This window comes from Diadema setosum, chromosome 15 (assembly GCF_964275005.1).
Source record: "Diadema setosum chromosome 15, eeDiaSeto1, whole genome shotgun sequence".
Classification (NCBI taxonomy): domain Eukaryota; kingdom Metazoa; phylum Echinodermata; class Echinoidea; order Diadematoida; family Diadematidae; genus Diadema; species Diadema setosum.
The window spans coordinates 23,024,039-23,047,818 of NC_092699.1; the positions used below are offsets into that span (position 1 = coordinate 23,024,039).

At 38.7% G+C, this 23,780-nt stretch overlaps 2 protein-coding genes across 2 annotated transcripts in view; one reads left to right on the forward strand and one right to left on the reverse strand.

Annotated features, from left to right (window-relative positions):
• Positions 1-19,089, reverse strand: part of LOC140238818 (metabotropic glutamate receptor 2-like) — a 90,191-nt gene extending 71,102 nt beyond the window's left edge. The window contains exon 1 of the mRNA XM_072318717.1: positions 18,279-19,089. Within this exon, the coding sequence (XP_072174818.1) occupies positions 18,279-18,827 (549 nt within the window). The 5' untranslated portion in view covers positions 18,828-19,089. The remainder of the gene's footprint in view (positions 1-18,278) is intronic.
• Positions 7,813-8,649, forward strand: LOC140239109 (uncharacterized). The gene has a single exon (XM_072318999.1). The coding sequence runs from the start codon at positions 7,813-7,815 to the stop codon at positions 8,647-8,649; it is 837 nt and encodes a 278-aa protein (XP_072175100.1).
• Positions 19,090-23,780: the final 4,691 nt, after the last annotated feature.

Genomic DNA, 23,780 nt, shown 5'->3' on the forward strand with positions numbered 1-23,780 from the left:
ATCTTCTTTCGCTGTTTATTCTTATTTTTCACTTCATGGATCACCTTGAAATATTAATCATTCTATCACCATGATACCTATTGTCACTGGGCCCAACGTTATGCACACGGGAAATTGGCGGGAAATTGGGAGAGTGCCTGGAAGACACTACACTTTGATTTTGACCCTTTATTACTAGCTATGATGTAAAAGACAGGTTTGCATACTCGTAATGTGTCTGGCCCTATCGTTCCTTGCTATGAGCAATATACCACCTGCTACTTAGAAGCATATAATTAAGGGTACAAAGGTCCCCTTGCCTGATTTACCTGTGACCGATAACAGTAACAAATTCCGTCGATAGAAAGAGAACAGATCTTTTGCTATTATTAATTTCAAATAAGGGCATTGACATATTCCAATCACAATGGTCATGCACATCACCTGTATACAGTAAAAGAAGTTAACGACAGTCAGAACAGAAAATGCCCAAAGGCATGTCCCGCATAGCAATAACAACTGCATGCATGTAAACATATCACTGCATATACAGGCAAATTCCACGTACTCACTGAAAAATGAGAGGTAAATTGAACAGTATGTTGCTCATGTTATTGGGAGAACATATTGATATATTCAGATAAATTTGTCACACATGTACAGCACCAGAAAAAAAAAAATGTATGAGATAGCTTTAGTTTGGCTTTACTGAAGATATCGCTTTACTAATCATTCATTATATGTTCTTATCAATGTATTTCAGTTCATACTGGTAGAATCAGGTTTAAAGGGGTCGGCTAGAAACTGATCAGTGGGAATGCTGGGGGATGATTGTTCCAATCCTTGTGGGATTATATATAAATATATTGTTGTGTGAAAATTAATTTCTTCAGAATGGTCTCATATTCAAGTAATGTGCAGTTCAATGTTTCCAGGTTAACATGCCTGTACAGTGTCGGGGCGATCGTTAACGGTCCGTTAACGACCCCCCGTCACTGTACAGGCATGTACATGTACATGTACTGGCTATGACATTATACTTTGGTACTCTATAATGGCAATGGCATTATCCCTTCCTCCAATAGGCCTTTTCGTATAGTGTATTCAAATCATAGCCTATAGATGTTTCATTCCCGGGAACATTCAGAGACAAGCTGTGTTCAATTAACCTGCTCTTCTTGAATGAAATTCAATTGCTGGAATCAGTTTGCATAATGCATTGTATACTTCTTGCTATGTCGGACAAGTCTCGGACAAGCTTTCAGGTTGTCAAGAACAACCTTTCAGGTTGTCAAGAACAATCTCTGTTTAAAAGGTATGCATAAATTTTGAATATGTTACGAAAAATGCCTGTTTTCATGTGTGTGGTTCGATAACATGTGAAACTTTTAAAACTCCTTAACTTTCTTTTTCTACCCTATAGGACAAATTCGACGAATAATATCTACCATGCACAGCATGCGTCTGACTGAACGGTTATTTTCAAAGTCATCTTTAACAAAAGGGGTGGGAATGCATTTAAAGAGCCCGCAGGTGTATAATGTTGAAAAGAGAACGCCTATACGCTATCTTGAGATAGAGCACCGTTGGAATGCTCCCGTCCGAGAGCGGAACGGGGAAAGCTATATATACCAGATAAAGCCGAGAAAGGGGCATTCCTATCGCAGCATCCCAGGCAGTTCAATCACTAAATGCATGTTTGGAGTCGATGGTATCTGGATCACTTCGCTGCGTGCTCTCGAGTGCATTTCCCCGGATGACACAGTGTTAGGATGAAGAAACATTCTACTATACCACTGGCGGATCGATACGCGTCCCGCAATTACCGGGGCTCCTCTCCCAGCCTTATTGAATGACGGAGTGATCTCTTTATCCGAAACATCTCGTTAAAGCTGGTATGTGGCTTTTTTGTGAGCCTTTCGGTATATAATGCATACACGAAACACGTGCCAAACTCCGATTAAACGGAAAAGCTCTTAACATTCATTGGTCCATCGATGACTCCTCTCGCGGTAACTAATGAAAACAAACTTACCTGGAATTTTCCTGTTAGAATATGTTAATTAAGATATAATGAACAACTAACATACATTAAGAGTACAAATGAAATGTATCAACATTTACTGAAACTACATTATCATTGTGGAAAGCTTTATCTCATTTTTGTTTTTCTGCAAGATAGGGCACCAGCTATAGCGGGACGCCATTAACCATATCACACATTAAATGAACTCTTGATAACAGATGGCAGAAATTTCCATCTAACGTCGCTACGATTGTGATAAACGCTTTGAACTTTATCAGAAGTTTTTTAGCAGCTCCATGGCAGTGTCTGTCGAAGACAAAACTAGGTCAACAATCAATCCATTAATAATTGACTTCTATATATGCGTCTGGAGAAGAAAGTGGATCTTTCTCTTTTCTGTTTTTTACAGTGGTTAATTCCGACATGCGCAGTTGGGGCTTGTGACTATTACGTAGCACAAAGGTTTGTGAGGAGGAGAAAACATCAAAGACCGGTTCTGTATTCAGATTTTGCGCATGCTTTGTATACACAAAAGATGCTTGTCAGAGGCTTGGGACCTTCTTACCAACAACTACGTGATTCCCTGTCTATGAAACCGAATGAGAGGGAGCGGGTGCTGAATGTAATGCTTTGTTACTAGGCTGTAGGAAGTGAAACATCCATGAATAGACCATTTTTATAATGTATTCAAACTTATGGATGTTTCATTCCCAGGAACATAGAGACGAGGTATTCCATGAAATTCAGTTGCTGGAATCCAGTCTGACACCGTAGTCTGAATACATTACTTGATGCTATATGTCCGACAAGCCTCGGACAAGCTTACAGGTTTGTCAAGAACAACCTTTGTTTAAAAGGTATGCATAAAATTTGAATGATATAAAAATAGTCTATTGCAATACAAGCACATTAGAGAAAGGGTCTATTCGAGTCATGTCAATTTTGCCTGGGTCGCACATCCTTTTCTCCTTGTGTCGCCTTTGACAGAAAATCACTGTTGATGCAAGAGTATAAAGTAACAAATACGTAGGATCTCCGGAAGAACTATATTGTGATGAAGATGCTATATCCCATGGATAAAAATCTTACTTCTGTATAGATAGAACAGACATAAGCCCTTTTTCTTCCTCGTAGACTTATACACCGGATACCTGTGCTAGATTATGTTTGTATTGGAATACAAGATTAATGAGGATTAGTTATTTAGCTGTGGATGGCATAGTTTTCATCATTCAAAGATTCCAACCATTATTTGGAAACTATAGGGATGATCTCCTTTAGAGGCAACTATTGTTCCGGCGTATATAATAGATTCATGAACCGGTGCAATTTTCACTGATTATGGAGCGGATAAATCATTATAGTCTCCTATAAAGACCTTGAGAGAAAATCCTTTTTGCAAATTTCACGTCTTATGGTGAAACAAGCTGGTCTCAATTATTCCCATTTTTGTATTGTTTTGTTATTGACTCTTTGTAGCAAGTATAGTCAGGTTTGAAGCTCGAATAAAACGACGTATCATTGTATACTATCACCATAAAAACGATATTTCCGGCATGCCCAACAAATCATCTGTGGGCAGATGGCGTCCATGTCCATGAGGAGGGAGACGTGGACAATAATTATAATGTTCTCTCGGAAGCCCGAAGATAAGTGAACTTTCGAGAAAGCACCGTCAAAAACTGTCAACAGTACATTAGAAGAACAAATGTACGAGGAATTAAAAGTTCTCCTAAATGTTCTACAAGCCAATATGCGGAATAAGGACCGTTCTTTGCCAAGTTTGGTGAAATTCTGACATGGCGTCTTCGAGAAGCAGTTGAAAAGTAAAAACTTTCGCGCGACGCTCCACGCACGACGGACGCCAAACGATGAATAATCGCAATATCGAGCCTCTGGCTCAGATGAGCTAGAAATCACGATCATTCCTCTTCAGATTTTTTTCAAATGACTGAAACTTACATAAAGTGAAATAAATGTATACATGCAAAAAACAAAACGAATTTGAATAGTGAGTACATAGTGAGTACACATCTATGTGAATATCAATGATTCACAACATGCAATGATTCTCAGATGAACCAAAACATGAGCACGTATACATGCAAGTGCAAATACAAATATATTCAAGAAACGAATGTTGAGATTCACATGGAGTCTTTACCTAATCATTCACGCTCAAGTCTCGCTCTAAGTGCGAGTTATAAGGTGACAATTCACTGACTGAAAAAAACAACAACGATGTAATGCTTAAGTGACATGCAGAAAAAGGCAAATTTATAAAGATTTTTTTCTCTCTCAAATGTGATCGTAAAAATGCAGCAGAGAACTCTTGCAAAATCCTGAACGCCCAAAGATTTTTTCTCTTTTTTTTTTTTTTTTTGGCAAATCCTGCTCTGTATACACAGCTATCTAAATCCCTGATATTTTCTGCGAAATAATTCATCTCTAATCCACGAAATCTTCATTGATGTCGTCTGCCCTCACATTGGCGCCTTCCTACCGCTGCATGCAAGAACATCTGCTTGCTCCTAGTGGCGGATAACATCAATCACTCATCAACCACCTAAACAACGGAAGATTTGTGTTTGTCATTTTAAGGCACACTGTATTAAAGGCGTTCTATTTTAGTCTATTATATTCTCCGTCATATATATATACACACACACACACGCATCTTTCAAAAAAGAGGAGTCATAAATTTTCCACAAGCAAAGCTTGTTTTGAGTGCGACTGGGGATATTGAGAAAATTATGGGGCGATAACGTGACAAAATACTATTTTTGGTGTCAAATCATTGTGATTGCTGCATCACCGCTGAGTTTATGGGAAATTACTAACCTCGATCTCGCTCACACCAATGTCACGGTATAAACACACCGTCACCACTCAACATCGACGTTTTTCTTAAAGGTATGATGTAGTTTTGGTTGAGACGGGGATTCAGGTTTTAACTTTTTTACGAGATGATTAAAAACTACTTATCGGAAATACGAAAAAGCATACAATTTTAAGAGGAATCAAAAATTCATTTGATGAAAATTGGTTCTGAAATGGCTGACATTTTAAAAAACAATGTAAAAGAAAGTGGACCTAATAAAAGATGGGACCAACCTTTATTAGGACCACATTGTTTTGCTTTGTAATAAAATATCTTAGTAATTGCATTTAAAACCGATTTTCATCAAATAAACTCTCAATAGCTTTTTGAATTGTATGCTCTTTAATATTTCATATAAGTAGTTTCTGTTTATCTCGCAAAATGTTAACACCTGAATCCCAGTCTGAACCAAAACTGCACCATCCCTTTAAGAGGCGTTGACAGTCGTGTGGGTCATCATTTTTCACTGTATTCCACCCACGTGCACATAATAAGAGTTAGTACACGTGACTCATTCGAAGATGTAAACCTCTGTCATCCATTACCACGAATGCTCCATTATTTGGTTACTTTTAAACCTTTCCTGCGAGTAATAACCTAATTGCGGAAAAGCTTGCAGCTGCTACACTCATTTTTCACGCGAGTATTTTAAACACTGTCTTCACGCGAATCGTCGCCATGTTTCACCCCTTGTCGGGCCCGATATGATTATTCCGGGAAGGAGCGCTGCCGAAATTTGCTTCAAGATTATCAATATTAAAACGATCCCATTCATGCCCGCAGTAGTGGGAATAGTGGGTTAATGGGTGTAGTCTGATCTTTTGACTGATATATTTACAGTAAAAAAACGTCGTGTCCTCACAAAAATTGGTTCCTCGAACAGAGGCCCCTATAGTATCACTCGAAGTTGGCTTGGATGACAAGATAGCTATCAGTTTAACTTTTGTCAGCTTTTTTTGTCATAATTGCTTTTGTGACTAATTGCTAAAGAGTTGTTTTGATTTGATGTATCATTTTACAAAACACTGGGTCATGAGCTTTTCACCAACATTGTATTTAAGTGAGTGAGTACTATATACTCATCATTGATAGATACTGTCTTGGTTGCTCCTGTAAACGGCACCGTCCGAACTACACTTTGTTAAAGGGGCCCTGAAATCCAAATGCACGTTGATTTGTGTTGACTTATGATACCCTCAACATCACTTTTGCGGTGAAATGAATATCTAGAAACATTTCATATATTTTCAACGATTTGTTCTTCTATTTTTCTTCAGATTACTTGGGAACGCCCACAAAAAAATCCTTCCAAACCAATCAATATTAATATTCTTGAGATGACCTCATCTGTCGATCATTGCTAAAGTACTGAAATGTTTAACAAAAGACAATGGAATGCGCCTTCCTCTCGAATCAGCATAACTTGCATGTTTCTGTCATAATATGTGACTAACAAAAGACATGGCGAGGGAACATGCAAGTTATGCTGAGTCGAGGGGAAGGTGCATTCCAATGTCTTTTGTTAAACATTTCAGTACTTTAGCAATGATTGACAGATTAGGTCATCTCAAGAATATTAATATTGATTGGTTTGAGAGGATTTTTTGTGGGCGTTCCCAAGTAATCTGAAGAAAAATAGAAGAAAAAATCGTTAAAAATATATGGAATGTTTCTAGATATTCATTTCACCGCAAAAGTGATGTTGAGGGTATCATAAGTCAACACAAATCAACGTGCATTTGGATTTCAGGGCCCCTTCTGTTCAAGGGCATATGGACCAAGACAGAATGTTGGCCACAGAAAATCATTTCAAGTAACACTGGACGAATTATATCCGCAGTCATCCCACGAGACTGATACCCACGAGTCAGCTACAGCCCACGAGTTCGATATTGAAAAAAAAAAAAAGGTTCAGGAGTCATACAGTCCATGAGTTTTCATACACTATAGGCATATAAGGCCTATGAGTTCGACACTGGGGAAAAACAGCCCACGAGTTCGACATTACAACATAGGCCTATAGGTTTAGCTCAAACGGGTGCCGCCATGCACACAAAGAATATTTAGTATAGAATGAATGGGACACAAAACACTCAATTTCTACGAGATGATGATGAAAAAAAGAAGAAAAAATCTCTCTCTTTTCATTGTGTATATGGAATGAAAATTGCATAAACACAACTGTCGCGAACATTTAGCCGGCCTACATTATAAAACAGATACGTATACGTCATTGGTCTCCAAAAAGCCGGCGTCGGCTAATGGGAGCTCCATCAGCAAAATGGCCTCTATGAGCGAGTACACGCTTCTCTTTATTATGACACACAGCATCAGCTTCAACCGAAATGGACTGTATTTCCGTCAAACTAGGCGCGTTTGGGCAGAAACTCATCTAAAAGAAACAACAACAACAAAACACCTAAAATAAGCCAGTTCGGAGTTCCACTTTGCGCATGAGCAGAAACAAGGTCATTCGGACCAACATGCATGTTGGTTTTTAAATTCACTCGGATAAGCCTTTGTGATGTAATGATTATTCATGTAATCCTTATAAATGCCGCTTGCCAGCACATCCACCTGACAGCAGAAGTGGTATTTGGCAATATCAATAGAAAAAGGTTGTTAATACATTAACTGTACATTCAACGCAAAATAATGAAATGGATGCTTTCCCATGTACTTGACGGATCATTATGGTCATCTGGTGTATACAAGTTCATTCTTTATTTGAACAGGATCAATGAATTCCATAAATTGTTACGTAAAGCTTTTGCATTATGTCGCTCTCAAAACGAATGAAGCGCCCCTAACCGACTGAGAATATATATCGACTCGACTCTGTCATGAACGGACGTGTGTAAGGGCGAGCTCCGCCAAGCATAGAATTTACAATTGACTCTGTGCAATAGACCTGGCAGTCAACAATATGCCCGGTACGGATAGACCTCGACGGGGGCTTACTGCACCCCAGGCCGACAACTCCCCGACGACGAAGCCAGCCCCAACTGGTGGTACAGGTGCCTCTACACTCGACTCGGACCATGACTCGGAATTATCCAGTGCCATCAAATCTGTCATCGAACGACTACTCACTGATGGTACCTTCGTCTCCAAACTGATTTCTGCAATCAAAGCAAAGCTTCTGAACGAGTTATGTGAGTCAATTTGCTCCGATGTAAAGGACTCGCTACAATTCGACGTCGATACCGTCAACGACAGAATGTCGACGATGGAGAAACGTCTCCAAAGGATCGAGGAGGCCTCAGAGGAGGCGGAACAGTATTCACGTCGTAACTGCTTGGTTTTCGCTGGCATCGATGAAAACAGTGGCGAGGACGTGGAGGCAACCGTCATCGATATCTGCAAAGACGACCTTGGGATCAACGTCGAGAAGGGAGACATCGATCGTTGCCACCGACTGGGACCCATGGCCGGAGGGGCGAAAAGGAGTCAGGCGACAACCAAGGCAAAAAAGCAGCACCGCGATGTCATCGTGAAATTCGCGACCTACCGCACGAGAGACGAGGTGTACAAAGCACGATTCAACCTGCGGAAAGCAACTAGTAAGTCAAAAACCGTCTACATCAATGAAAGTTTGACACAAGGTCGCTCGAAACTCTACTGGAAAGTAAAGAGGGGTCTAGACAGCAGAGATTTCAAACTTTGGACACAGGACGGGAGGATTATTGTCAAGAAACCAAACGGCGAGAAGATCACAATCGTCAGAGAAAGAGACTTGGTGAGATTGAATCTAAACACGTGAACACTGAACTCAGGTTGAGTAGAAACGTCTGAATGGTAATGCTTACTTGAGTACATTTTGAGCAATACCTTTGAATAATCATTTTCGTGATTTATTTGATTACATGTTTCATTCTTTTGATGTTTGATGTGTTTGATGATCTATTTTGATATATCAATTTATGCCAGTTAGGTTTCCATGTGTGTGTTGTAAAACACCAGTAAAATGTAATCAGAAAGCATTGCTCTGTACAGTGTGTAACAAGTGGGTTCATATTATATGTGCCGGTATAACTCAAGCTCAGTACGATGACAAAAATGAATGTTTTGAAAACTGGACGTGTTCCATGTGTATTTTTGAAGAATTGCCATTTTTCGAACAAGATCTGAAAACTCCTGAAACGGCTATCCCAAAATTAGAAAAAGTTAAAGAGCCCGAGAATGATGTTACGTTGCCTAAAAATGCTATTCAACTTAACAGCACAAATAATAATGGTCTGCTGATTGCCCATCTTAATGTTCGAAGTATACGGAATAAAAAAGAGGACGTGGATAATTATATTAAGAAAGAATCAGTTGATTTGTTTACACTTTCCGAAACATGGATTGATGACTCCATTCATTCAAGTGTTTTGGAGATTTCTGGTTATATCCTGGAAAGGAGAGATCGGGATAACCATGGTGGTGGAGTAGCGTGTTATTTAAAAGAAAACATGTCATACGTTAGACGTAAAGATCTTGAAAATAATGATTTGGAAATAATGTGGTTAGAAATCAAAGTTAAAAATCATATGTCATTTTTTCTCGGTGTGATATATCGTAAACCGGATTCCCCTTGTTCGACTTTTTTCAGTAGTTTGGAATCGAATTTAGAGCAGGTTTTTTCTTTCTCTGATAACGTTCTTATACTTGGAGATTTAAATTGCAACATGTTAGCAAAAAGTTCTTTGTCAAACAAGATTAACGAATTGTGCTCAGTGTTTAACCTTACGCAGCTCATCAAGGAGCCTACGCGAACAACTCCCTATAGCTCCACATTGATCGATGTTATTTGTGTGTCAGACTCAATGGTGGAGATCACAAAGAAATCTGGGACAGATTCTGTTGGATTTAGTGACCACTCCCTTGTCTATACAATTCTCAGGTGCAGACCATCAAAATCCCAGCCTGAATGTTTTTCATTCAGATCGTTCAGATACTTTGTCGAAGAAGATTTTCTTAATGACCTCTCACATGTTCAATGGGATCGTCTTGTTACTGTGAATGACGATGTTGAAAGGAGCTTTGCACAATTTAAAGAAACCTTTTCTGCTATATCACGTAAACATGCTCCCTTTGTCTCTGTTCGAAAGAAGTTAAGAGGTGCCCCATGGATTACTAATGACTATCTAGCAATAGCCAGAGACCGTGATTACCATAAGAGAAAGTTCACTGAACTGAAAAGAAGATCGTCTGAGAAAGGGCAAACACCATGTCAAGAGGATGTAAGTCATCTGAACGTTATCTGGGACAAGTACAAACATCTTAGAAACAAAGCCAATAATTTGAATAAGAAACTTAAGAAGGAATATTTTTATACCAGGTTACGACAATGCGACAGCAATATGCAGAACTCGTGGAAAGTGCTGAAAGATCTATTGCCAAAGAAAAAAACTACAATCAATTCAAATATCAAAATAGGCAATGACATTATTTCAGATAAGTATAAAATCGCTGAAGCGTTTAATCAGATGTTCGTTAATGTCGGAAATGGTTTCACTCGATCCGAAAAGTGTTTTAACTCCCTTAATACATTGTCACAAGTGAAATCAATTTTCAAATTCAAAGAAATTGAAATAGAGTTTGTCAAAAAAGAATTACAAAAAATAGACGTCAAAAAAGCTGCCGGTTTTGATGACTTACATCCAAGGCTATTGAAATCCGCAGCTCCGTACATCGCGGAACCTCTTACATGTATTTTAAACAAATCTTTAAACTCTGGGCAATTCCCGAGTGATTTTAAAAAGGCCAAGATTGTTCCTGTACCCAAAGGTGGTGATACAAGTAAACTGGGCAACTTTCGTCCGATATCCCTATTATCTTGTGTGTCAAAGATTCTTGAAAGGGCGGTCCACATACAACTTTACGAATACTTGCAAGAAAACAAACTGCTATCGCAGAGGCAATCAGGTTTTCGCAAAAAGCATTCAACGGCTACATGTTTAATTGAAATTACTGATTTTTTGCTAAATAACCTTGATTCTGGCCTTATAACAGGTGCAATTTTCTTAGATCTAAAAAAGGCCTTCGATATTATATCGCATGAAATCCTCTTATCAAAAATGCCTTACTATGGCATAAAAACAACTGAACTACAATGGTTTTCATCTTATCTTTGTAGCAGACAGCAATGTGTTTCTTTTCAAGGAGCCCTGAGTGCTTTTGAGAAAGTTACCTCTGGTGTCCCCCAAGGCTCCATTCTGGGGCCCTTACTTTTTTGTTTATTTATCAATGATATGTGTAATTTATCTTTTGAAAATCAAACTAAAATCACCCTTTACGCTGATGACACGGCATTGTTTTGCAAGGGAAAAAATATTGTTAGTGTTCAAATGACCCTGCAAAAGGAATATAATTCATTGTGTGAATGGTTCAGAATTAATCAAATGAAAATCAATGCCACAAAAACAAAAGTTATGGTTTTTGGAACCAAACGTAGAATTAGAAACCAGATTCTAAGAATTACTCATGAAGAAGATTACCTTGAAATCGTTACAAATATTAAGTACCTTGGTGTAATTCTTGACCAGAGTTTAAACTGGTCATTACATGTATCTAATATAATTAGAAAAGTTAATCGAGCAATAGCATGTATCAGGAGGATAAAGTTTTTTCTAACAGAAACAATTCTGGCACAGCTGTATTACTCATTTATCCTACCTCACATAGATTATTGCTCGGTGGTTTGGGGGAAGTGTAACAAAACAGACCTTGTCAAATTGCAACGAACCCAGAACAGATATGCAAGACTGGTTTTAAATGCGGACTACTCAACTACCAAAGAAACTCTTTTGAATAGACTTGGGTGGCAAAGTGTCGACAGTAGAATCAACTATCAGTATTGTATTTCTGTTTTCAAGATACTTAATGACTTAGCACCGTATTACCTGAATGATCTTGCCACAAAACGTCCTATATATTATGTCACCCGTCATTCTACTCTAAATCCACTGTTCATTCCAAAGCCCAACACCGAATTTAAAAAGCGATCCTTTTCTTTCATAGCACCCAGTATTTATAACAAACTCCCAACCCACATTCGAACGGCAACAACACTCATCTCTTTTAAGACCCAAATACAATCAATCAACTTATAAGTGCAGATTTGACGCAAATTCTGGTTCATTCATTCTTACAGTTTTGCGCACTAACTGTAGCCACAACTGTTATGTGGCAGGTTGGTTACCCTGTCTTGTTAATGTAGCATATTGTTCTGTTATGAGCTTAGTTTAATGGTTTCTGTCTCGTTTGTTTGTTTGTTTGTTTTCCTGTTTAGTTGTTATTGTGTTTTGACTTGGTATATTTTGGTTTTGATGTAATTATTTTTTTTTTTTTGTTTACACTTATGCAAATATGTTTTCGATGTGTAATTGTTATATTTATGTTAACAGGGCTCTTTTTAAAAGCAGGCCTTTTGGCTCTGAAAAGACTACCCTGTTTTTAAAGAAGACTGAATAAATAAATAAATATAAATATAAAAAAGAAAGGTCATTCGGACCAATGTGCCCATGAGCTAACTCCGAACTGGCTTATACGAGATGGAATATTCATGTGTTCTATTATTCATAATTATTGTCGTCTATGGAAAACAGAGTGACCTCAAGGATCACTCGAAGATTTTGGAGTGATCCCTGAGGTCACTCTAAAACGAGTAAAAATGAACATTTTCACTCAAAATTCACTCCAATTTCACTCAAAATTCACTCTTTTTTTGTATTCACTCCTTCAAGAGTGAATATTTTCACTCGATTTTTTTTTTTTTTTTTTTTTTTTTTTTAGAGTAACCAGTAATTTACTAAGTTGTTGCTACATAGGGTATAGGGCAAGCCATCGGCAAGCTTTGTGGTTGTCAAGGGCAACTCTTGTGAAAAAAAAAGAAACATATGCACAAATCTGAAAATATAACAGAACCGGGCCCCGTTTTATCAAAAGATAATCGATTACAAATTCCCTTAACACACAAGCTGCCATAGACTTACAGTTGAAATCAGCTATATAATCAATTTTAACTCGAAAACAGGGCCCAGGTTTACTTTGAAGTGGCTTAATATTATGTTGAGCCTAGTGTTATGCATGGAGAATAATTTGCCCGTCACGCACTATATCATTGCAGTTTCGATCTGACACGCGCACCAACACTTCTGTATACAACACACAAGATGGATTTTTAAAAATGTTTTATGTTTAAATGTTTTGCAAACCTTGCTAATAAATCGAACACTGTCAAATGGCGTCTCGTAAAATCACTCGACCAACGGATACTTGTAGGCCTACTTCGCTGTTGTCCCCTGGTTTTGTCTTTATTTATCTTTCCTTTCGCTGACATCCCAAATAACATCATACTCTTAGGAGTCATTGAATACAGAAAACACCTGTTGCTCAATACATCATTTACATCAGTTTCATCATTGACCCTAACAGGGTCCATGGTTTCATAATGTCTCAAAACGGGATGCACTTTTTGCACCAAGTATGTCGCAGGCTTTTCCGCATAGTACCGGTAGGCGTCTAATGCTTTCAGTCATGATAGGGCCTACAAACTATTACAATTCATTTGACAATTGAGAACAGCAACAACGACAATAAAATGAGGACTCCCCCATAGGATGCAAACGATCACATCAAAAATCAATCTTGGACCATGGAGTTTAGTACTATAGCTCCATACTTTGACTGTGCTTGCTCGATCGTTACACCTGTGCATCCGAAAATTTATTCAAGGACGAGTACAAATATTTCATGACACCAGGGCCCCGTTTAATCAAAAGATATAATCGATTGTACATTCCCATGACAAGTTATGGCTGAAATAAAAGCACCCAAACAGAATGGGTCCATAGACCGTTCATTGATTCTGCACAATTAAGTAACGACGACTGGAATGCTATAAGAAGTCACAAGAAGTGGTATCTCGAAATATGGCTGCCCAACGATGTGACATTTTTGCCTATAGACACCTAGGCCCTAACCTTACTAAACTGTGGGAACTGCATAATTTCGCCCTCTGAATTCAACTTTTCTACCATGCGTCTAAACTAAAGCTTATTCATCGACTGCTTTTACAGAACTGTCTATTTTCATCATGTTCATAGAGGTGATTTATTAGATACAATTGGTCGTATAGTTTCTATGTCTTGCTTTCTGAGTAGCTTTTACTAGTGATTACAGTAGTCATATGATGCAATCAATTACATTTCGACCTTTAAGAGTTTAATCGTATCAATCAGTTTAATCCATTGAATCGTCGCAGAAGTCTGTGATAAATCTAAACAATAAGCCGTTCACTTCTCAAACTAATCCTCACCGGAGGGGACGAACTTGAAAGATTTTATTCAATTGATCTAGGAATTAACTATCATTGTATCACTAGTCTACGTATGACTCATTTAATGCTGGTTCGACCCTTAAGCTTTGACCCCCCTCCCCCCCCCCCCCCACAGATATGACCTACTATAGTTGGGTTACAGCTCGTTATTCCGAAGGTTCGTTATTCCGAAGGCTCTTCAGTCCGAAGATTCGTTATTCCGAAGGTTCGTTATTCCGAATTTCATATTCGGATTAACAAATCTTCGGAATAACGAACCTTCGGAATAACGCCACAAATGTTCGGATTTATGAACTCTTTTTTATTTTCGGATCAACGAACCTCTAGGTGTAGGGAATTTGTGTGTTTCGGATTAACGAACCTTCGGAATAACGAACCTTCGGAATAGCGAACCTTCGGAATAACGAACAGCACCCCTATAGTACAACACGCGTACCACAGTAGGGCAAGGGGATAAGGATTTATTTTGTGGACTCGTGACCCTCAACAGTAGGTCTATGCGCTCTCAGTGGTCCCAAGGAGTTACCAGTTGGTAGTCCGAAAGATTTAACAGCCTGTTTCTTCGGTTACAGCTCGTTATTCCGAAGGCTCGTCAGTCCGAAGATTCGTTATTCCGAAGGTTCGTTTTTCCGAATTTCATATTCGGATTAACAAATCTTCGGAATAACGAACCTCCGGAATAACACCACAAAATAATGTTCGGATTAACGAAGCCTTTTTCATTTTCGGATTAACGAACCTCTAGGTATAGGGGAATTTGTGTGTTTCGGATTAACGAACCTTCGGAATAACGAACCTTCGGAATAACGAACCTTCGGAATATCGAACCTTCGGAATAACGAACAGCACCCGTTTCTTCGGGGGATGACACTCTGACAAACCTCGAAAATCAGCCCTAACTATATGCTAGTAGCTGAAAGGGCAAACCTTCCCATGAGTGGAGAATGAATAAATGGAAAGAAAATAAATCAGCGGAACATCCCCCACAGAAATCAGCTGAAGATTCTGGACTATGATGTGTAGCTTAACGTTACATGCTGGTCTATAATAAACAGAAAAAATATGATTTTGCGACTTTGTACACAGGCCTATACCACAGTTACCAATCATCTGAACTTTAATGACAATAATAATTTATGCGGTGATCTCAGGATGTGTCATTTTTAAACGCAAGTGCCTTATAGGCGGGGGGGGGGGGGGGGTGGGCATGACCTGGGGCCGTGTCCCCCTGGATTATTCTGGGGGATCGTCCCCCCCCCCACGTCGAATTTTGAAGCTTAAAGGAGACCTCCGGATGATTTTCTGATTTTTACATTTGAACAACTATAAATTAGTTATACTGAGGACAGAGTTTCAGAATTTGTGATAATTGGGATGAAGAATAAGAATATTTTCAAAATTTAGAACAAATTGCAATGAACAAGGATGATGACATGGCAGAGTCACCATAAGAATGCATGAGTTGGGGCTCATGGAAGCAGAACAAAAGAAGAAGGCATGCATAGATTATACACAGGTGAACTCGCAAGCAAGCGGTATTGTAATGGAATTACACTGCTACATTTCTGAAATATGTGAACCTCCTATGTCATCACCCTTGTTCAGTGTAATTTGTTTGAGGTTTTTCAAAGTATTTTTTCTCTGCTCAAGAACCACAATAAATTCCACAAATCTATACATGGAGTTGTCGATTTATGTACTACATGATGTGAAATTATGAAAATCGTCTGGAATGTCCCTTTAATTTTCAGATTTTTCTATGTGCTTGCCTTTTTTTTTTTCATTTTCGATAGATTTTATGTCTGCAAACCTGTTCAAAAGGTAGACATTTTTGGACTTCAAATTTTTCAGATATTTCACCAAAAGTATACATCACATCCCTGAATTTCATTTCTAAAAATGCTTCACCCTCCACCTTAAAGGTCTATATAGCTTTCTCTATACATTATAGTCTACACAGTGAAAACGCACACGCGGATCAAAAGGTAATAGATATGTCACGATTTAGCCAAAGAAAATTGTCTCTGTATAGATTTACGTCTATCTTTTTTTCTCATTCTCCATTGAAAGTTTTGGAATTTCTATTCTAATTGATAAATTCAAAAGCTCCCTTTATAAGTGCGGCAGGGCGATACCCCGTCCCCACACACATTCTCCCCTCACTCAAGCGTGAGATGTCCACTATGCTATACAGGCTCTATTATATCTTGGATCAAAAATATATCCTCTATGTGATTGGTTGAAAGAGTTTCACGTGATCACATAAATTTTCAGCTATGTCAGAATGTCGGCATGTTTGACACTCCATGAAGTACTATTTGCAAAATGACGCCACTTTTATGCTTTTCACAAAGCAATTCTGATATCGCGCGCTGCTTCGTGACGTCACTTTGTTAAATGTCACAATATTTCTAACAAAACAACTGTGACATCACAAAGCAGTTCTAACAGTGCGCAATGACTGCTGCGTATCGTCACTTTGTGCAAGGAGGTGTTCTGTTAGAGGAGTATGCGTAGGTTAAATTCTACAGCTTAAATATAGCATTCCATTGACTTATTTGATGTTCCAGGCTCCAAGCCGTTCCTCCATTAGAGTTTTGATATGGAGACCAAATGGGAGGTTCTTGACTTTATCCATCTTAAGCTGCATTTCAGGGGAAATGTTGAAATCTTGTGTAGAACTTATTGGTTATTCGTCGGCCTATATGTCACGAAATAAATCTTTTAAGTTTTTCTTTAAATCTTCTTGTTATTACACCGGTACCCCAGGACTAAAAAAAGAAAAAAAAAAGAAAAAGAAACAAGAAAAAGGGGGAATATTATAAATATCGAATAAAAAGTTATCATTTAACCATCTAGCGCACATTTGTGCATAGGATGTCTAGGTTGCCAGGTTTAGTACCTAAATGTGAAATCCGTACAAAATGAATTGAACGGGACAGCAAGGCTGCTGCTCGCTCGGTTTGTTGTGAATGTGAATGAGGAATGATGCATAGGTCTACTTAGAAATGCTGTCTTTTGTCCAAGCAATTCGTTACGCACCTGCAACAGAGCGCATAACTTCTGAGCGGTAAGGAGAGATACTAGTAGGGCCTAACCGTTTACTTGTTTCTTCTCCTTTACACCTCCCTGCTTTGTCGCGTTTGTAACAATGTCTGAAAAAAAAAATGTATTAGCAGTCTGACGTCAGTGCTGCTTCGTACGGTCAGTGTAGGATCCATCCACAACATCGCATCCACCACACAATATCTCACATTTTCACTTCTTTTACTTAAATCTTTGATCCAAAATATAAAACAAATATGCTCTGCCTAATTTCGAGTTTCCGGCTAAAACTATATAATCAGCCCCTATGCTTAGCTCCAAAAGTGCTATTCACTGAGCACTGAGGGGCTGCGCCCCTCAGTGATTTTTATTAACCTACTATTTTGGAGTCTCCTTTGCCCATAGATTTAACCAGAAACTCTCAACACAATAAATAACATTAATGCTGGTCAGTTTTTCTGTTTGCGTTTGTAACACGATAAATTGTATACTATTTGGAAAATGTCGTCATTAATTATGAAAAGTGACGTCATTTTCCATGTAGTACGCCACGGAGTGTCAAGCATGCCGACATATTACATTTTGACATGGTTGGAAATACTAATCACATGAAGCTATTTCAACTAAACGCTAACGTTACAGGATAGAACTCTAGTTGCTTTTTTATCCAAAATGATAAGAAAATCTAGAATCTAGCAAGAAGTCTGTGATAGATCTAGTTCTAATTAAATTCTAAGTATTTATGGCCTAATGAGTGCGATTCGATCGCAACTCAACTGCTCCAGCAAAAACAATCACGACATATGACTCGAAGTTTATAATTATAGAAACTAAGTAGATTCAACATCAATTCAATGTACACTGATGTAAATCGACGCAAATGGACGCAAAACATCGATAAACACTGTTCAACATTTAGACATGGAGAAGTCATAAGATGACTCACAAAAACAAACAAAAAATCTTTTTGTAGCTACAAAATTTAGTGTAGGATGTAAATGTTAGCAGAAATGTGAACATACCTGCGGTATTTTGAACAGCTTCAGCAAGTTAGCAACTTGAATCGAGCAGGCGCTGGAACTCGCCCCAACGACACCGGTCACACGCTGAGGGGAGGTCATCTCTTCCCTCCACTTGGTCCAGAGCTCTGTCAGCGATTCGTTGGCCTTGCAGGCGATATCGGCTCCGAAGTTTTGATCGTAATCGAACCAGTCGTCGAGTCTGACAAATTTGACGGACTGCTCGAGCGAGTAGGCCTCCTGGTTGCAATCGTCAAATGCCCGCAAGCCCAGGGTAAATCCTGGGAGAATGGAAGCGTTATTTATAACATCCAGGGTGTAGAGCATAGCTTCCACGGATTGCATTCCCGACTGTTTCAAAAGTTGTCCGCAAACATGTTGGTCCGACGACTGGTGTACTCGAAGCAAACCGCCTATAACGATATCGCCAGGTATCCAAATAGCTTGTTTAGCAGGCCATGGGGAGGAGGTATTCATTCCAAAGGAAGAGCCAAGGGTAAGGTGAGCAAGAGTTAATAAAATATATAATTCCAGGACTAGATTAAGAGCCATGTTTCACAGCTAGTAGCCAGGAACCAGCAGCTTACCGCGATTGAATGAAAATAAAACAAAGCCTGCTAGCTAAAGCTGGAGCGGAGTTCCTGAGAAGCAAAGCGCACGCGTGCCTACCTCCGAAGTGGCGGTATCTACTTGCGATGAGTCGAGATGAGAGTCCGCGCTGTCGTCGCGTCGTCGCACTGAATTTCGACGAACAGATGCCCAAATACCTATCTCGAGCTCGCAGAAATTCGTTCGCTCGCCTAGCTCGCTCGCGGGATCGCAAGCAAGCACTGGGCTTGTGGAGTACGACGCGACCTGGTCTTGAGAGCGCCCTCCAGCGACGAATGGGTGACCACGCCTACGACGAACGATTTGCTGGTTATCAGTACTAGGTAAGCCTCATAGAGCTGTATTTACATCAGCTCTATGGTAAGCTTGCGTTCACCGAGAGGTTAAAAAGTGTACTGAGAAACTCGATCAAAAAAGGGAGCACCATCAATATCGTTGAAATGTTACATTGGTGATCATCTCCTGTGCTTTTAGATGAGGACGATATTACTATAAGCATACATGTATCGATCAACAGTTATGTCGCAATCTTCTTTTCCTGAACTTTATTGTCATTTACTCACCCTGCTTTTCTATATTCCCCCCTTTTAATTTGCCACTAATGTCACTTTCTTCTTCCTCTCTACCATCAACGCCATTTTCTTCTTTATTTTGTTTTTCTTCTTTTCTTATGAAGACCAGTTTGGCTTAATCATTGTGTCGCTTGTTTTAGAATGAATGAGCCAATATGATTTCATTCATTTCATTTCAATTCATTTGTTTCATTAATTTCATTTCAAACAAAAATGTCATTGCAACAGAACATATGAATACACATAACGACACAAAATCAGTACAACAATGCACTAGTAATCACGGAAAACACTGTGAATGTGCGATAATGATTTTGATTGGGCTAGATAGGACTACTTAGGAAAAGTCTTTTGTTGTCAGGAATAGTCTGTGACGTTAAATTACGCAACGATTATTGCGTATGGAGTCACCCTTGCCACTTCCTAATTGGAATGACCTGGGCCCTTTTGAATAAAAGATGCCGTCCAGCAAAAGTCAGGAAAATGAAAACACAAGACATGTATAATGGATTAGCCAATCAGAATTGAGCTTTTAGCGACTTACATAATTCTGACGTATGTTAACTTTGATTACAAAATTTATGCAACATATTATATAACACTGTCACTGATGGAAATAAAACATTGTCTTGCAGTAACAAAAAAAAGTAATCCATGAACCATGACATTATCATTGTTCTTGATTTCTCCTTGCCAAACAATCAATACAACATCGCGTTGAAAAAAACCCAACAACAACAACCCCGAAACGTAGGCTGCGTGATGGATGTGCCTGAAATTGATGACACGACATTGACAAGGCAGTGTTATCATCATCCTTTGTTCCATTATTGAACGATGTTCACCATCCACTCGCAACCATTGGGGACGAACAATAAAACAACAAAAACAACCACAGCAATTAGGAAATGCCTTGCATTGGCAGCAATCGATGGAAAACCGATGCGACGCTCGACACATGCCGACGTGTTTGTGTTTTACCCATCATGCTTCTCCCTTCTCTTCGAAGTTGCAGCTGTACGTGTCAAGACTATACTGAGCATATAAGTATCCACAGAGACATCACGCTCTGATTTCACTGCGAGTATATACTAGTATTGCAGAGTGAAACAAACTTTACGATAGCTGCAGTGCAAGACGTACCTCTGTAACAGGGGATAGTTTGATGTTGAGGGGGTGAGCAGAGGAAGTGATTCTTTGACACAGTTTTGAAAGACCACAGTTTTGAAATGCCCGATTACCCGATTATCTCATTCAGAACGTCTTTCACAGATTGCCAGCTATGAAGAAAATTAACCACAGGGTCGGCGGAACGGGGGGGGGGGGGGGGGGGTGGCTCGTTGGTCTAACCACTTGCCCGCCCCCACTTTTTTTTTATCCCGGAAGAAGTGGCACCAGAAAACAAACAAACAAACAAACAAACAAACAAACAAACAAACAAACAAACAAACAAACAAACAAACAAACAAACAAACAAATAAACAAACGTGGTTAAGCTTTTTTTTTGTGTGTGTGTGTGTGTATGTGTTATATCAGAGGGCTTAGAAACGCGGGTAAGCCCTCCCCCCCCCCCCCCAACTTGGCCATGAACCAAACCAACGAAAAATCTAACAAACAAACAAATTTCGTGGTATAAAAGACACTAAATGTAAGCTGCATTTTCAAGCGCTGTTTCAACACCAATCCAGCTATAGTGAAGTGATCTGCCCCTCGGGCCTCGGCTAACCAAGAACCCATCAAGTAATTTGCCAGCAGCCCTTTTCTGACATTGACATCCAAAATCAAATACGGACAGCATAAAATGATACAGATATGGTATGGCATTGACAACCATGAAAATAACGACGACTCTGAATGAAAATTATTTTACAAGCTTGATATATAATATTATGTTACCTTTATTTTTTTCTAATTTTTTAATGCTAAAAATGAAAAACAAATAAATGAAATGGGATCTAATGAGAATGATTTTATAAGCATGATATTATAATAATAATATGTTACCTTTATATGTCTTTTTCTGAAAATGAAAACAAATGAAATGAAATGAAATCCAATTCAATCAAATGAAAATGTGGTAAGAAGGTTGAGAAAGATTATGCTAATAAACCATAATGTACTGTAAAAATGTGTAAATATAATGTAAAACGTAGAGATATTTTGAGAGAGAGAAAGAGAGAGAGAGAGAGAGGGAGAGAGAGAGACAGGCAAGCAGGCAGACATGACAGAGACATAGAGAGAGGAAGGGGCAGAAAATACCAATAATCTATCACAACCAGGGTTGCAATATATTTTGTAACAACCTCATTACGCAAGTGAATTAAAAGTCAAGTTCACACGCTGTTCCCAAACTTTAAGTTCATGCAGGTCGAAAACTTAACTCTCGATGATTAGCTTGTAGTTTAGCGCAGTGTGGACGCACTCGAAAGTTAGCAGTCTTAAAGGTAGGGGATACCTTTTACAGACCTCCCAAAATGCAGCAAAACATTAAATATGAACCTCAGGGGACTTGTTTAGGCCACTGCTGAGAAATTTGGAAGACAACAGTTATCTACAATTTGAATAATGCACAAAACTCAACTACTCAGTAGTTCTGTGTGTCAGCCACACTTAAGCCTTTTTGTTGCAGTCTTCTGTATTTTTTATCTATAAACACAAATCTAAAATTATAAGAGCTGATGTAGTAACATATAGAGTGTGTGGCAAGAATGTATATAGAAATGTTTGTAAGTTTTGATGAACTTTCTTCACAAAATATACATGATGGACACACATGCAGTGCATGGGTCTGCACAGGTAGCCTAGTAATGTACTGGAATTTACGGTGAGCCCCGAAAAAATTCAATTCAAAATCTAACTGTCAATGAAAATGTATTAAATGTTACCTTCCACTTTCAATACTTCATGGGAGTTTCTAAAATGATACTCTCTTCAACATACCACTGTATTTATACAACTTTTCATTCAAGGCATGCAAATGGGATTCCCTACCTTTAAAGTTTAGTCGATGATTCATGTTAACCACGAGACATCTCGAATCGAGAAGAATCGTTTCAACATTCTGCTGTATCTGAGTTAAGCACGCTCTTGGGGGATTGTATGAAATAGGACCATTGTTCAAAGATAGAATAAATTTTGGGGACATCAACATAAATGAATTATGTACAGCTGGTGGAAGAACGTCCTCTTCTCGACTTATACCAATGATAACATTATTAAGGGTAACTTCTCATAAGGGAAAATTCCCATTTCTTAAGTAATTCAGGATCATATTCGCGTTCTAACATAAAGGTAGCAGTTCGTATACTAGTAGATACACGCATCGATACTGTTGTTTTTTCTCTTTATCTGCTATCACCTAACACCATGCACGGTAATTTTCCCTATGTCTGTTCTGTAGCTTCAACATGATGAAAACATGAATGCATAATCACTTATATAAATAGGCGTAAAATTTCCGTGTAGCTTAATATTTTTTTCTGACTAACGTAAACTCTATAATATATCCACTTCTTTACATACTAACTTTTATCCTAAGTCCGCGTATCAAAACGAAACTCCGTGTCATCCTTTCTTTTGCCGTCAGTTATTCTGCACACCTTACTAATATTCCCACAATTCCACGATGTATAGTTCTATGCGAAAAGATTTGAATGACACACAGCCTCCGTCAAACAGGAAGGTAACTAAAACAGATTTACGCATTCCTCATCGCCTTTGACATTAAACACTAAATGACATTTCGGTTGTAAAATCTGTTTTACGTAATTTGTTTGACTTGCAACTGTTTTTGAGCCGGGGTGGGACATTTTTTTCTCTCTATCTGATCAGGATATTCGGTCTATTTTCAACTTAAAAAAAATTCCTGTAAAAATTTACAAAAAAGGAAAATGTAAAAAAAAATATATTCACGAATGGTAAGGAAATATCTAATACCCTTATGTGTCACACAGTTACACAGTATATATACCATTGAATAAGTCACTAGAATACACATTACATGTTACCTTCGAATGTTCATACTTTTTTGTGAGTGTGTGGGTATTTTGTCAAAACATGAGTGGTCAAAGCTGGCAGAGTTAAGTTTTGATTTTCTTTATATTTGTCGCTAGTTATTCCCCCCCCCCCTCCCAAAAGGAAAACAGGAGTAAAAGAAATAATGGAATAATTCTTCCTGCCATGTCCACGACACGTGATTCCTGCAAAAGTTCCAGGCAAAGCAACAAAATCAAGCTAACCCTTGGTAGTCTCTTGGTGCCTTGTAGCTGATTTGTATCCATTGCATGTCTTTGGGTCCCCCCCCCCCGCCTTTATTATACGAGTA

Excerpts from the sequence above, each read along its gene's own strand:
- LOC140239109 (XM_072318999.1), top strand. The coding sequence starts at position 7,813 with ATGCCCGGTACGGATAGACCTCGACGGGGGCTTACTGCACCCCAGGCC.